We start from the raw sequence: 15,254 nt of genomic DNA on the forward strand, positions 1-15,254 counted from the left end.
GGCTTATAACCAGGGACCAGAGAGGAAGGGAAAAATAGACCTACATTTCCAAAGCTTGAAACAAGATTTGCCACTGCTCAGTTCTCTACATCTCAAATCGTTCATCCAAATGGATACTTCATCATCACCATAAGCATCAGTTAAACTCCTCTGCACAGAACCATGTAATAGCTGCATGCGGAACCTAGAATAGAGGCTCCTCAAGTATCTTACCATCGAATGCATAGAATGTATTTATAGCTGTGAGGAACGCTTCTCCCATGTCAACAGGAGTGCCTGCAGAGAACTTCAGATTCTAGGTCATCATTCTGGGAAGACTTCTCTGATTAATTCACAACAAACCTGGTGGGTCAACCCAACACCCATCCTTAGCATTTATGTATTTCTTGAGATGCAGTGTGTTCCAATGGTCACAGCACAGACCTAGGAGTCAGACAGACCTGGGTTCTAATCCTGACTCTGCCACTTGTTTGCTGTGTGGCCTTGGGCATGTCGTTTCATTTCCCTGTGTCTCAGTTACTTCAGTTGTAAAATGCAGATTTTGTATAGCAGCAATACCGTATAGTTCTGTAACCTACTAACATAAGAATATACTACTGTATCTAAAGCAATTATTCCAATGGTCTGATAATGGCATAAATCTCTTAGCAGCCTATTCCAACACTAATTTCCATAATTATTTAAAACTACCATAAGGCTCTGGTTTTTACTGCATTTTTAAAATCCCAGTTCAGACCTAGGTTGAGATGCTCCGGTAAAGATGTGTTAAGATCTTGAATTTTAAACTTGAGAGAGACAGAGACACGCCTGCAAATTCTCTTCAGGAATCTAAATGAAAATTTGAGATTCTAGTAAGTTGCTTACAGTCTTTTTATACTGGGGATACATGTGTATATGAGGGAAATTATTCCTCCTCGACTGAGGAATAACAATAAAGAGAAAGAGGAAAACTCCAAGATAACAATGGGTTTGGGGCTTTACCAGCAAAACCTTAATGAACCAGCACAACACTACTGGCACTTTAAGAGCCCCAAGTGTAGAGATTTAGTCAGCCATAGGGCTGAAGGACAAGGGACTAGAGTCATGAGAAGCAGACTTGAGAAGATCTTGGGGCCCCATTGTAGTATAGAGTTTCTGCTAAATATGGCAAAAGGACAGTCAGCTCTTCTAGATGTGTGTCTGCTTGTTGCATTTTTTGATAGAATGTGAAGGTAGAATTAGGGACAATTCTCCTATAAATGGGGGGGGGGTGCACATCCATCTGGATACGACCCACTGAGGTGTCTCCTTAGAAAAAGTTGCATGCATGTATGCATGGCACTGGACATAGGTGATTATCATCACCTACCCGAATTTTAATTAGGTAGGGCTTGTTAACAATGGAACATTCATATTCAAGGAGAGCTGGGTGTACTTTGCATCAGGATATGGCCTAAAGCAAAAGGCCAGTAGAGAGAGCACCATTTAACTGATAATGATATGAGGAGAGGGAGAGGTCTAGGATCTACTCCTCTAGGTGACCCTCATTCAAGGAGAGCGTGGTCCAGTGGGACAAATAGGAAAAGATCAGGGGTTAGAAGACTTGGGTTCTAGTCCCAGCTCTTCCATTATCCTGCTATGTGACCCTAAGCAAGTCGCCTAACTTCTCTGGGCTTTCATTTCCTAATTTGTAAAATGAGTGCAATAATAACTGCCTCTCTCCATCACACAGAAATGTTGGAATCAATCGGCGGTATATATTGAGCTCTTACTGTGAGCAGGGCACTGTACTAGGAGCTCAAGTAATACAGACATGATCCCTGCGCATACGGAGCTTAGTGACTAGAGGGGGAGACAGACATTAAAATAAATTATAGATGGTTATGAACATAAGTGCTGTAGGGGTGGGCTGAAAATCAAAGGGCTTAAGTATGTGGGGTGGGGGTGATTTTTACGATAGCTTTGAAGATGGGGAGGGTGGTGGTTTGTCAGATATGAATGGGTAAGAAGTTCCAGGCCAGAGGGAGATTGTGGGCAAAGGGTCAGTGTAGAAAATGATATGATCGAGGTACAATTGGCAGGCTGTCATTAGAGGAATGAAGTGTGCGGGCTGGGTTGTAGTAGGAGTTCAGTGAGGTAATGAGAAAAATCAAAGTGAAAGTACCTTGGAAAATTTAAAGAGCTATACAAATGCAAATTATTTTGATATCTTCCCCTTCAATTAGAATGCTGGGAATCACCACTGGGCAGGGAATTCTCTGGATTACAATTCCTTCCATTTCCTGAGAGTTTCTCTAATTTTCATTTTACATATACCTTTCACCCCATTAAGGAGATTTTCAACAACAATATAAAACTATAAAGTACATCTTAAAGCAAATGCCGGATGTCAGTCAGTTAGTTTTGGGTAGATATGATACTATACAATTTTTTAAAATAAATGTCCTGGCTTGAGGGAAGATGCTACACAATATGGCGTTTTGTACTCCTTCTGTGTTTTCTTTTCGATACTTTTAATTGGTTTTCAAAACGTTTCCTTCCTCCATCCTAAAAAATAGGGCAAATGTGCGAGATGTATTACAAAAAAATGAAATACAATTTGTTTTGCTATAATGGGAGTTATGTCTTGATGATCCTCACATTACAGTACTTGGCCACTGATCAACGCCAAGCACACACATCCAGCCGTTCCTTACATCACATCATATTTTGTCCAAAGTGTGCAGTCAAAACATGTGTTATGGAAGAATTGGGCATCCCAGGAAATGTAAAGAGACTCCACTCTACAACTTACCCTCCAGTTGGATTACTTGTGGCTGCAGAGTAGTAACTACAGTTCAAAAATTTAATGGTTAATGAGTGTGTTTTTCCACTGTGAGGTTGGAGCATTATAGGTTTTGAGTTCCATTCGTGGCTTTACCATCTAACTGCTGTCTGACTTTGAACCATTCACTTTACTCCTCTCTCCGCCATTTGGCTCAATTATGAATTACTAATAAAACCATACTTGCCAAGGCTCCCTTTAAAATGGGTTTATTCATTCATTCATTCAATCCTATTTATTGAGCGCTTACTGTTTGCAGAGCATGTACTAAGTGCTTGGGAAGTACAAGTTGGCAACAAATATAGACGGTCCCTACCCAACAGCGGGCTCACAGTCTAGAAGGGGGAGACAGACAACAAAACATATTAACAAAATAAAATAGATAGAATAAATATATACAAATAAAACAGAGTAATAAATATGTACAAACATATATATTTATATACAGGTGTTGTGGGGAGGGGAAGGAGGTAAGGCAGCGGGATGAGGAGGGGGAGGAGGGGGAGAGGAAGGAGGGAGCTCAGTCTGGGAAGGCCTCCTGGAGGAGGTGAGGTAGGGCTTTGAAGGGAGGAAGAGAGCTAGCTTGGCGGATGTGCAGAGGGAGGGCATTCCTGGCCAGGGGGAGGACGTGGGACAGGGGTCAACGGCGGGACAGGCGAGAACGAGGCACAGTGAGGAGGTTAGCGGCAGAGGAGTAAAGGGTGCGGGCTGGGCTGTAGAAGAAAAAAAGTGAGGTGAGGTAAGGGGGGGGAGGTGATGAAGAGCCTTGAAGCCGAGAGTGAGGAGTTTTTGCCTGATTGCATAGGTTGATTGGTAGCCACTGGAGATTATTGAGGAGGGAAGTAACATGCCCAGAGCGTTTCTGCACAAAGATGATCCGGGCAGCAGCGTGAAGTACAGATTGAAGTGGGGAGAGACAGGAGGATGGGAGATCAGAGAGGAGGCCAATGCAGTAATCCAGTCGGGATAGGATGAGAGATTGAACCAGCAGGGTAGTGGTTTGGATGGAGAGGAAAGAGCGGATCTTGGCAATGTTGCGGAGGTGAGACCAGAAGGTTTGGGTGACGGATTGTATGTGAGGGGTGAACAAGAGAGCAGAGTCGGGGATGACACCAAGGTTGCGGGCTTGTGAGACGGGAAGGATGGTAGTGCCATCAACAGTGATGGGAAAGTCAGAGAGAGGGCAGGGTTTGGGAGGGAAGATACGGAGTTCAGTCTTGGACATATTGAGTTTTAGATGGTGGGCAGACATCCAGATAGAGATGTCTTGAAAGCAGGAGGAGACACGAGCCTGAAGGGAGGGAGAGAGAGCAGGGGCAGAGTTGTAGATTTGGATGTCATCAGCGTAGAGATGATAGTTGAAGCCGTGGGAGAGAATGAGTTCACCAAGGGAGTGAGTGTAGATAGAGAACAGAAGGGGACCAAGAACTGACCCTTGAGGAACCCCTACAGTAAGGGGATGGGAGGGGGAGGAGAAGCCCACAAAAGAGACTGAGAATGAACAGCCAGAGAGATAAGAGGAGAACCAGGAGAGGACTGAGTCTCTGAAGCCAAGGTTGGAAAACATGTTGAGGAGAAGGGGGTGGACCACAGTGTCGAAGGCACCTGAGAGGTCGAGGAGGATTAGCAGCTTAGTTTTCAAAGTTCTTAAATTACTTAGATTTAGATGAGAAAATGTTACCTTCTTTTGACAAAATATTTTAAAACCCATTTTATTAGGGAAGTAAGATGGAATAGATGATCAAATTATTTTTATATGACACTTTTTCACATGGCATAACTCAAACAAAACATGCACTTTTGATTATACATTACTAGATATCAGGGTGTGTATAAAAGAAAATATGCAGTCTAAGATGTCATTTTAAAGAAAAGGAAGGAACAATATCAGAAAAATGTTCACCAATTTGTTTCTTGGGCATTAAAAAAGTTGCTTAGCTTCTCTATTGACTTTAAAGCTCATGTAAACATGGCTCATAAATAGACGTACAGAATGTACGATATTAACGGTGCCCCCTACAGTCTGTAAACTCCTTGTGGAATATCATCTACTAATTCTGTTGTATTGTACTTTCCCAAGGCCTTACTACAGTGCTCAACAAATACCACTGAATGATTTAAACTCTTTCCTAAGTGCTCAAACTGTGCAACGTACTGGGCTACAAACAAAATTATAATATTGGACACAGAACTTGTTCTTCATAGGGTTCACAGTCTAAGGGGGAGGGAAGTAAGGAAGAGGGATATTTTCTTCCCATTTTACAAACTAGAAACTGAGGCACAAAGTTTTACTGATTTGCCCAAGGCCACCCAGCATGCAGATGGCAGAGCCAGTACTAGAATCTGGGTCTCTAGACTCCCAAGCCCATGCTGGTGGGACACATATTTCAGTATGTTATTACCATCATCATCATCACCATCATTATTAAGAGGCCAATTGTTGAGAAAAGAAAGCATGGGCAATGCTTAGTCTACAACTGATGTAACTCTTTTTGAAGGCGGGGGGGAGGGTAGCAACTTTAAACTTTTTTTAATGGTGATACATAATAGCTGAGGAAAGCATTTGAGAAGGCTTAGTCATTTCTTTGTGGTTTACAGCTTTTTCCCTTTATTCTAGGCTTAAACAAAGTTCAGTGGGGCATCAAACTGCCTGTTTTAAATTACAGTCTGTATTTTAAAATAGAATGCATGCACTTGCACGACATGTTCCTGAAGCTAGAGGGTGGGAGTGTTATTCACTGAAAATTGAAGGCTTGTTGAGTCAATAATCTTTTTTCACAGAGTAACAATTTTCAGCTAAAATTTCTTGACCCAAACAAAGACAAACAAGATCATTCAGTTATTTTACAACATTGCAGGAGATAGCAAAGAAAGAAGAGAGAGAGAGACAGAGAGAGATGGAAAGTCTGCACAAAAGGGAGACACCTTTCAAATCCTTCACTTTGCCAAAACAGTAGAATTTTTCATTCGCAGATAAGGGATTCTCTAATATACTGTCTCTTCCCAGAATCACAGTTAAGAATTGAATATATTACAAAATAGCTATTTTCCAGTCGTGAAATGTTTATAAGCATTAACCAGAGGCCACAGTGGCATTGGAGACTACTGGAGTATTCATCAGCTACAATATATCCATTACCAAGGAAAAAAAACTAGTGATATTGCAGCAAAGTGTCAAAAAAATTTTCTGTCTAATAATAGTTCATTTCTGATATTTTGTCTTTTTAATTGTACTGTATGAATTTATATGTCTGTCTTGTGCAGGCTGGTGGGAGGGCACCTTCAAAAAACTTTTGACCACTTGTTTCTCCTTTTCACATATTCAGATATTAACCTCCATTTTCACAAATGATACCTATTTGGCAGTGTCTAATGATGACTCATTTTCATGGTTAAAGCAAAACAACTGACATCTTCATCTGAAGATGGTATCCTTTGAAAAGGTACCATAATAAACTGTTGTAGGGCTGTCAAATTCTAAATCATAGTTAACATGTCTATTTCAGGTTTTATACCTCCATCAGCTGTAATATTATATTATATATGCATGCTAATACTTGTGTCCCTGTCATTATCATCATGATAATATAATTGTGGTATTTCTTAAGCGCTTACTATGTGCCAAGCACGGTTCTAAGCACTGGGGTAGATAAAAAACATAATCAGGATGGACACAGTAGCTGTCCCACATGGGGTTCACAGTCTTAATTCTCACTCTATATATAAGGGAATTGAGGCACAGAGAAGTGAAGTGACTTAACCAAGGTCACACAGCAGACAGGTGGTGGAGCTGACATTAGAACACACATCCTCTGACTCCCAGGCCCGTTCTCTTTCCACTGGGCAACACTGCTTCCCATTAGTTTGTAAACTCCAGAAGGGCAAGGAAAATCTTGTTTCCTCACTGGATATTCTCCCAGTACTTACCAGAGTGCTCTCAACAGAGTGGCCACACAATAGACAATGTTGAAGGAATGAATCAAGGAAAGCAAAACTCATATAAAATATTTTACTCATAATAATAATAACAATAATAACTACGGCATTTGTTAAGCACTTACTATGTGCCAGGCACTGTTCTACGTGCTGGGTTAGATACAAGGCAATCAGGTTGTCCCATGTGGGGCTCACAGTTTTAATACCCATTTTACAGATACGATAACTGAAGCACAAAGAAGTTAAATGATTTGCCCTAAGTCACACAGCTGATAAGTGGCAGAGCCGGAATTAGAACCCACAACCTCTGACTCCTAAATCCGTAATGTTCTGATGGTCTTTAAGTCTCACATTATTCAGGGTAAATCCCTGTTATATGCACCTGGCTTCACAATTATGTTGCGAAGAACATAAGGACCTGGCTTCTAATCCCAACTCTGCCACTTATCTGCTGTATGACCTTGGTCAAGTCACTTAACTTCTCTGTGCCTCAGTTACTTCTTCTGTAAAATGAGGACTAATGAGGACCTGTAAAGTGAGCCCTATATGAGGCAGGGACTGTGTCCAACCTGATTACCTTCTATCCACTCCAGTGCTTAGTACACTGCCTAGCACGAAAAAAGGACTCAACAAATACCATTAAAAAAATACAACAAAAAACACAAGATCAGTTTCGCCAAAGGGACTAGGATTAGTTTGTTGAACTTTGAGGCATGCCAGCCCAGCCAGAGATCCATTACACTCAATCTTCAGACCCACTGATAGGAGTCAGTGAAAAGATCCTGATACCCTGGGGAGAAAGAACTGACCATTACTGCTCTTAGCAGGGAATGACAAGCTGCTGGGATCTCCCCATACCTGGCTCATATTTCAGATTGGGTGTTTAACTATATTTCCCTCGAGAACCAGCAACCCCAACCTTCAGGAATTCTTGGATGCTATATATTGTATTATAAATTATTAACTTGTATTTATGCCTGTCTCATCCTCTTGGTTATAAGATCACTGTGGGCAGGGAACATGTCTACCAAATACATTTTATTGTATTTGGGGAAGAAGCATGACTTAGTGGACAGAACATGGGCCTGGGAATCAGAAGGTTGTGGGTTCTAATCCCAGCTCCACCACTTGTCTACTGTGTGACCTTGGGTAAGTCACTTCACTTCTCTGGGACTCAATTTCCTCATCTGTAAAATGGGGATTGAGACTGTGAGCCCCATGTGGGACAGGGACTGTGTCCAACCTGATATGCTTGTAACCATCCCAGCACTTAGTACAGTACCTGGCATAGTAAGTGCTTAACAAATATCAGAATTATTATTATTATTATATTATTTCTCTCCCAAGCATTTAGTATAGTGTTCTCCACACAGTAAGCAGTCTACACTGTAAGCTCATTGTGGGTATGGAATGTGTCTTTTCATTGTTATACTGTACTTTCCCAAGTGTTTAATTCAGTGCTCTGCACACAGTAAGTGCTCAATAAATATGACTGAATGCATGGATGAATAAATACCACTGACAATGATGATGATACCACTAGCACAAAACAGCTACGTTCAAGCTAGGAAGCCCAAGGTCAACAAGACATCCCAAGGGCACAATTAAATACTATTTCAAAATAAAACTGAAATTTGGGGGTTTTTTGGCTTGATGAGGAAACAAGAGGGTGAGATTTCACTGTTGAACATTTTAAAGAAATTGCTGGAAATTGTGTATATAATAATAATAATAATAATAATAATAATAATAATAATGATGTTGGTATTTGTTAAGTGCTTACTACGTGCCAAGCACTGTTCTAAGCGCTGGAGTAGATACAAGCTATTCAGGTTGTCCCGTTTAGGGCTCACAGTCTTCATCCCCATTTTACAGATGAGGTAACTGAGGCACAGAGACGTTAAGTGACTCGCCAAAGGTCACACAGCTGACAAGCAGCAGAGCCGGGATTAGAACCCATGAACTCCTGATTCCCAAACCCATGCTCTTTCCACTAAGCCACGCTGCTTCTCTAAAGGGATTCAATGATATATACCACTGATTGACCCCCAACAAATTGGTACCTCAGGTCAGACAACAGCCTCAAAAATGGCAGCAGGGCCCAGATGAGTAAATTAGAAGGGCTCATGTCACCTACCCGGAATTGTAAGAAAGACAAGAACTCAGAAAACCCATTAGAATTGGTGCCGCATTTGACTGCAGCCTTCTCTGATCCAGTGAGGACATTCCCCTCATCATGGACATTATCATCAACATCATCAATGGCATCACAAAGGAGGCAGAGCACTGTGTATGGCACTTGGGTGTATTCAATGAAAGCAGAAGCTTGCTTATAATCCAACGTTCTTTGATTGTTCAAAACAAAAACACCGCAGTACTCAAAGATTCACTTCAGAAAGGAGCCTATTACATGGAGGGGCTCCTTAGTCCTCAAACTTTTTGCCTTAGGCATTAGATAAATCCAGATTTTAATTCAATCTGGGCCATTCCTGTGCAACATGACCTTGGGCAAGTTATTCAACCTCATGCCTCATGCAGCTGAGCTAAAAAGGCTTGTTGACGAGTGAATGATAATCAAAACTAGATTCTATATTGCAGCTGAACTACGATACCTTATCAAACCTGCAAACTTATACAACCCACATACAGGAAACCCACCAAAAATACTACAGAGAATTAGGCTACTTTACAGCCAGGCTGATCACCATAATTGAGACAAGTAAATCCCAAAGCACAAAGAACACAGACAACAAAAGGGACTGCTGAGGCAAAAGGCTAGTCTCACCCTCTGTTGTCTCCCCAGTGGAGGCAAAGGGGATGCTTTAGGAACCAAATTGATATCCATCACAATGTTTTAAACTTTTCAGAAGTCAGAATTCAAAACTATTTGCTGTTAGTTTCAAATCCTAAAAGAATAAGGAAGCATTCTCCAGCCTTCTCTTCCAAGCTGTCCCTTCTAACACCCCTTCTTTGAGGGAAAGGCATTCATTTATTACTTCCTTCCTTTCACAGAGAGACTTGCATCAGGTCTCAAAAGCTTGATATTTCCTTTCAATTGTACCTAAACAACAGAGCTAAACTTCACATATCAATTGGACTTTTAGGTACTCCACGGGCTTAGAATTGTGCCCATTCAAACTACTCAGATATTGGCACATTTACACAAGAAGAGAGCAAGCTCCTTAGAAACCAACAGAGTGAGAAGGGTACCATTCTTCCCTTCTCCCAGCCTCAAATTTAAGTCTTAAGAAACAGAGGTGAGCTCAGATCTCTTCTATGTTGAGGGAAAACCAACACTACTATTCCCACATAAGTTTATTATGGGCAAGGAATGCGCCTGCTTATCTTATATTGTACTCTCCCAAGCGCTTAATACAATGCTCTGTATATAGGAAGCACACAATAAATCCCCACTGCACTTATGCACATATCTGTGATTTATTTATTTATATTAATGTCTGTCTCCCCCTGTAAAATGTAAGCTCACTGTGGGCACGGAATGTATCTGTTCATGTATTGTACTCTCTCAAGCACTTAGTACAGTAAGTGCTCAATAAATATGATTGAATTAATGAATGAACCACTGATTGCTTGATATCTGGTTCCCGAGCAATGCAATTCACTGAATATCAAGGGATGAGAAAAGTTGCCCAAATCTTACACTTTCATGGGCAATGTTGAAGGGATTCTTGCTCATAACCTTCACCCTGGGCCAGAGGATGGCTCTATACTCTGTTTCTGTAGACAGTGGTTAAGCAGTCCTCAGAAAAATAAATCTGCTGTGAACATTGGACTATTTGGCTAGGATGCCTCTGTACAGAACCTGAAGGAAATAAGCAATTCCTGTACTAGTTAGCTGGGCTTTTCAATGACGTGAACCGGTGACTACCTTATCTTAAAGAATTTGCCAATCAGCGTTTTCATAACTACAGGTGCAAAAGTCCTAAGCTAGCAAAATAAAAGCATTGTACTAAGAATAAAGTGGGCAATCAAAACTCTGATATATCTTTTATAGACTCTTTTGTTAGCTGGGCTTTTGGTGATGTAAATCCACTAATACCTTATCTTAAATAATAATAATTTTTAAAAATATGCCATTTGTTAAGCACTTACTGTGTACCGGCACTGTTCTTAGGGCTGGGGTAGGTATAAGAAAATAGGTTTGGACACAATCAATTTCCCACATAGGGCTCACAGTTTTAATCCCCATTTTATGGTACAGAGAAGTTAAGTGACTTGCCCAAGGTCACACAGAAGAGAAGTGGCAGAACCCAAATTAGAACCCATGACATTCTGACTCCCTGGCCCGTGCTCTAACCAATATGCCAGGCTGCTTCTCCTATGAATTTGCCAATCAGCTTTTTCAGAACTACGGTCGCTGAAGTCTCAAACTATCAAAATGAATACATTATACTAGGAATAGAGTGGGCAGTCAAAAGTTCGATATATCTTCTATAGACTCTTTAGAGTTAACTTGCATGCTGGCAAAATGACCTTGAAATAAGCATTAAGGATATCTTTATTTCTTAGTGTACACACATGTTAAAAATAAGAGCTAAACAACATCACAAGTTATTATTGGATGCATACATTTTTCAGAGGTTATTTTTAGGACATCCACTTCAACAACCTACTTCTCAAGCAGGTCACAACCTCAGCAAATTTTAAAAACATCTCCACATAGCTTATTGCCCAGCTCAAAGTATAGTTTTGAGCAGAGGAACTCCTGATAATTAATACTAAAACTGGCTTGATTGGCTGCTGGGGAAAATATAGATAGATGCAAATTTTGGTTGAATAGAGTCCTTGCCATTAAATGCCAAAATCAGATACTAAAATTCCCTCCTCCACAGAACAACCTAAGGAAATTCCTTCCTCATAAGCAAGTGAAAAGTTCCTGGAGTTACTGATGAAGACAACAGTGCATATACTGAAATTAAAGTATCACCAGTGCCAAAAATCTCTTGGAGCATTCTGAGATTTGAAAACAAGTCTTGATCTTAGAATTCATAATTTTGACTCTCAATTTGTATCAAAATGCACAGTTAAATCATATTCAGAAAGTGCTTGAGCTGAAGTCAGGGATCAGAGATCTATAAATGTACTGTTAGTGTCCTCAAACCAAGGGATGATTATTCTTGGAATAACCCAAAATAATTACAAATGTAAAAAACAACATTTGACAAATATATGTTGTTAGAAAATGCTATTTTGACCGGTTTACAAAAGAAAGCAGAACAAATTTGAAACTAAGGAAGTAAATATTGATAGCAAAGATCACTAGTTAGGAACTATGAGCATGGAAAGGGAGGTAATTCATTGGAAGGTGGCAATCAAGGACAGTTCTCACCTTAAAACTTTTAAATCACTTTGTCTATGACTAAAACAGTTCATGTTCTCACTAGCTGCACTTTACCTGACTGTCCAACATTATTTCTGAGACCTGCAGTGTGGGAACAGAAGAACCAAGAAAACCTCAAAAAGCAAGTTCAATAAATTAAAACAGAATTTTAAAAGCAAACACAAGAAACAACACAAGGTAAACCAGACTTGTAGGTAAATGCAAAAAAAAAAAAACCCTACCAGCCTGTCCTTCCCACAAATAATTCACAAAGAGAAATAAATAAAATGGACATTCTTACTATTGGTCTGGTAATAACGGTTAACAACCACAAATAGCCACCTGCAAGGCTGTTGTAAATACAATTTCCTGGTTCCTCTTCAAAAACGACCAAGAAAAGGAACCACTCACAATACAGAGTAAATTAAATCATAAAGCACAATAGAACCCTTGCATGTCTGTAGTTTACTACTCATGCAGGGGTTTCAGTCCTACGTAAATGCCAATTTCAAAATTTTTAAGCGTCACAAACAGTTTCCGAAATCTTGGCCAAGGTTTTATTTCATCAATCTGCATTCAGCAGTCCATTCAACATTTCAATGACAGTATATTTCAAACTGTTGAAAGCTCGCTAAGAAAATACCCTACTCTATTAATGCAATAAAACCACTATCCTTCTGACCTCTTCAAAGGCCAATAAGCTTGGTTATTTCAATGTAAATAAACATAATTGAAATGGATTAATTTTTAATAAGCATAACACTTTCTTTCTTAGGGCTTCAGAGTTATTTGTGAATGATGCTTTGGTTCAATGAGAATTTAAACTCTGCAGCCAGCACTTACCTCTTTCTCCACTGCTAAGTATAAGACGTCCAAAAGGTGAATACAGTCTTTGTTCAGCATGCTGTGTATTCATTTACAATAAATACTTCATTACCAGTGCGTACGCAGGTTCTCATAAAACTAATATATTTAAGTTAGTATACATAACTCAAAGACTCAAGTGAAAACCATTTGAGCTTTGTAGGTAGTTCACAACCTTCCAAATATTTTAGAAGTCTACGAATCACTTTTTTTCACAAGACCAAGTCCAGCTATAGAAAACCGATTTTTAATTTTTAACTTATTAATTAGATAGGTTTCAAGTAGGATAAATCAAGTATGAATTAAAGTGCCCAAGGTTAGGCAGGTTGTCTAGAGATAAAATATATTCTATATGTTAAACAGAACCAAAGAGATCTCGACTAAAACACAGTGGGGGTTTTAGTATGTCCTTACTCTGGCTGTACTTTAAGTCAAAATGCTTGAGGGGTGGGGAAGTATATCCTAGGGGGAAATAAGGGCAAATGCAGAAGAAAACACAGTAAAAAAGCCCTTCTATTCTTTAAATTCAGAATGCTAAAGATAATTTCTTCTGTGTTATTTTTTTTCTGGCATAGCCTTACCAACTTAGAATTTTTTTAATGACTATAAATGTGTGTGTGCATATATATATATATACATATATATAAGGTATATATATATATATATATAAGGTGTTCACACATACATATATGTTGATATATATATGAAAAGTACCAGGAAGCACAAAACCACAGAAAATCCTAATTTGGCAAAAGCATACATAAAATGACCTATTTAATAATTGCTATCAATAATGGATTTGCTTATATCTGAAATAATTGCCTGTGAGATTTCCTTTACAAAGCAAAATTATCCTAGAACTCCTGGTTCACTGCTTACGTCAAGTTCTAATAGTGCATTATAGAAATGAATATTCCATAAAATGTGGCAAAAAAATGAATAATGATAAAGACAAAACAGAGGAAGAGTCATTTGTATACTAGTGTATTATATTTCTAAAACAGGCTCATAAAGTCTTACTGGTAAACTTGATGGTCTTTCTTGTTGGATTAGGCTCAAGTCGTCGTGATTAGGCTTTCCTGGAGTCATAGGGGGTTGAGATCTGGTTCCATAGCCTTCCTGAGACATGTCCTGAACAAATGCAGAATCAGAAACGTCCATCAGTTCCTCACACAGACTAGATTAGTCAATAAATTAGGAGGAAAGCTGTATCAAAATGAATAAATTTTATACTTGAATGAATGGGAATTAAGACTGTTAGCCCCAAGTGAGACATAGACTTTGTCCAATCTGATTAGCTTGTACCTACCCCAGTGCTTAGTACAGTGCCTGGCACATAGAAAGTGCCTAGCAAATACCATTAAAAAAACCCAGCAACTAAGAGGTGTCTCACCTTTTAAAGAAATAAGCAGCTGGCTTACCAAAAAAAAAAAAGATGATACACGCACAAATAAAGTTGAAGGCATTCTTTGTATCCTTAAAGTGTTTTGTGAGGTGAGGGGGAAGGAGTAGAAGAGTTGAGGAAGAAGATCTAGAGCAATTTTGTTGCGGAGGTTTATAAGCATATATCTTATTAAATGTTAAACCAATTTATATCTGTAGTTATCCAATTTATATCCAATTTATATCTTTTGAAAATGTTAAAGTAATTGACACAACTGTCAGCAGGCTTTGCCAACTACTTGGTCTTCTTTTCCCCATCCACCACTAATATAAATGTTTACTAATCATCAAGCAGTATGGCTTAGTGGCAACAGCAAGGGCTTGGGAGTCACAGCACATGGGTTCTAATTCTGGCTCTGCTGTTTGTCTGCTGTGTGACCTTGGGCAAGCCACTTAACTTCTCTGTGCCTCAGTTACCTCATCTGTAAAATGGGGATTAAGACTGTGAGCCCCACGTGGGACAACCTGATAACCTTGTCTCTACCCCAGTGCTTAGAACAGTGCTTGGCACATAGTAAGCACTTAACAAATACCATTATTATTGTTATTAGGCACTTGATGACCAGAGCAATGGAAAGGGCATATTAAGAAAGCACATACAACCCCATCATATGCATGTACATTATGTATATTAGCAAAGAACCAGAATCTTATCAAAAAAAAACCTTGCAGGTTGCCAAACATTATCCCAAAGACAACTTTCTAGTTTCAACATGCTGCTAAAACAATTATAAAGAGTTATACCGTACAAAATTTGCTTAATACTAACAAGTACCTGTTCATTACAAATCTGTAGGGGCAGATTTGAGAACCAGGCCCAAGAACTACACATTCACTTTGTTTAATCACCATCCAACATGGAGTCAA

The 15,254-nt window shown here is 39.5% G+C and overlaps 1 protein-coding gene across 5 annotated transcripts in view; it reads right to left on the reverse strand.

Moving 5' to 3' along the window:
* ARID1B (AT-rich interaction domain 1B) overlaps positions 1–15,254 on the reverse strand; it is a 541,437-nt gene that overhangs the window by 346,981 nt on the left and 179,202 nt on the right. For all 5 annotated transcript variants that reach the window (XM_038762779.1, XM_038762785.1, XM_038762806.1 and 2 more), the window contains exon 4: positions 13,965–14,075. In XM_038762779.1, coding sequence (XP_038618707.1) covers positions 13,965–14,075 — 111 coding nt within the window. The remainder of the gene's footprint in view (positions 1–13,964; positions 14,076–15,254) is intronic.

The sequence above is a fragment of the Tachyglossus aculeatus genome, chromosome 2 (assembly GCF_015852505.1).
Source record: "Tachyglossus aculeatus isolate mTacAcu1 chromosome 2, mTacAcu1.pri, whole genome shotgun sequence".
NCBI lineage: Eukaryota > Metazoa > Chordata > Mammalia > Monotremata > Tachyglossidae > Tachyglossus > Tachyglossus aculeatus.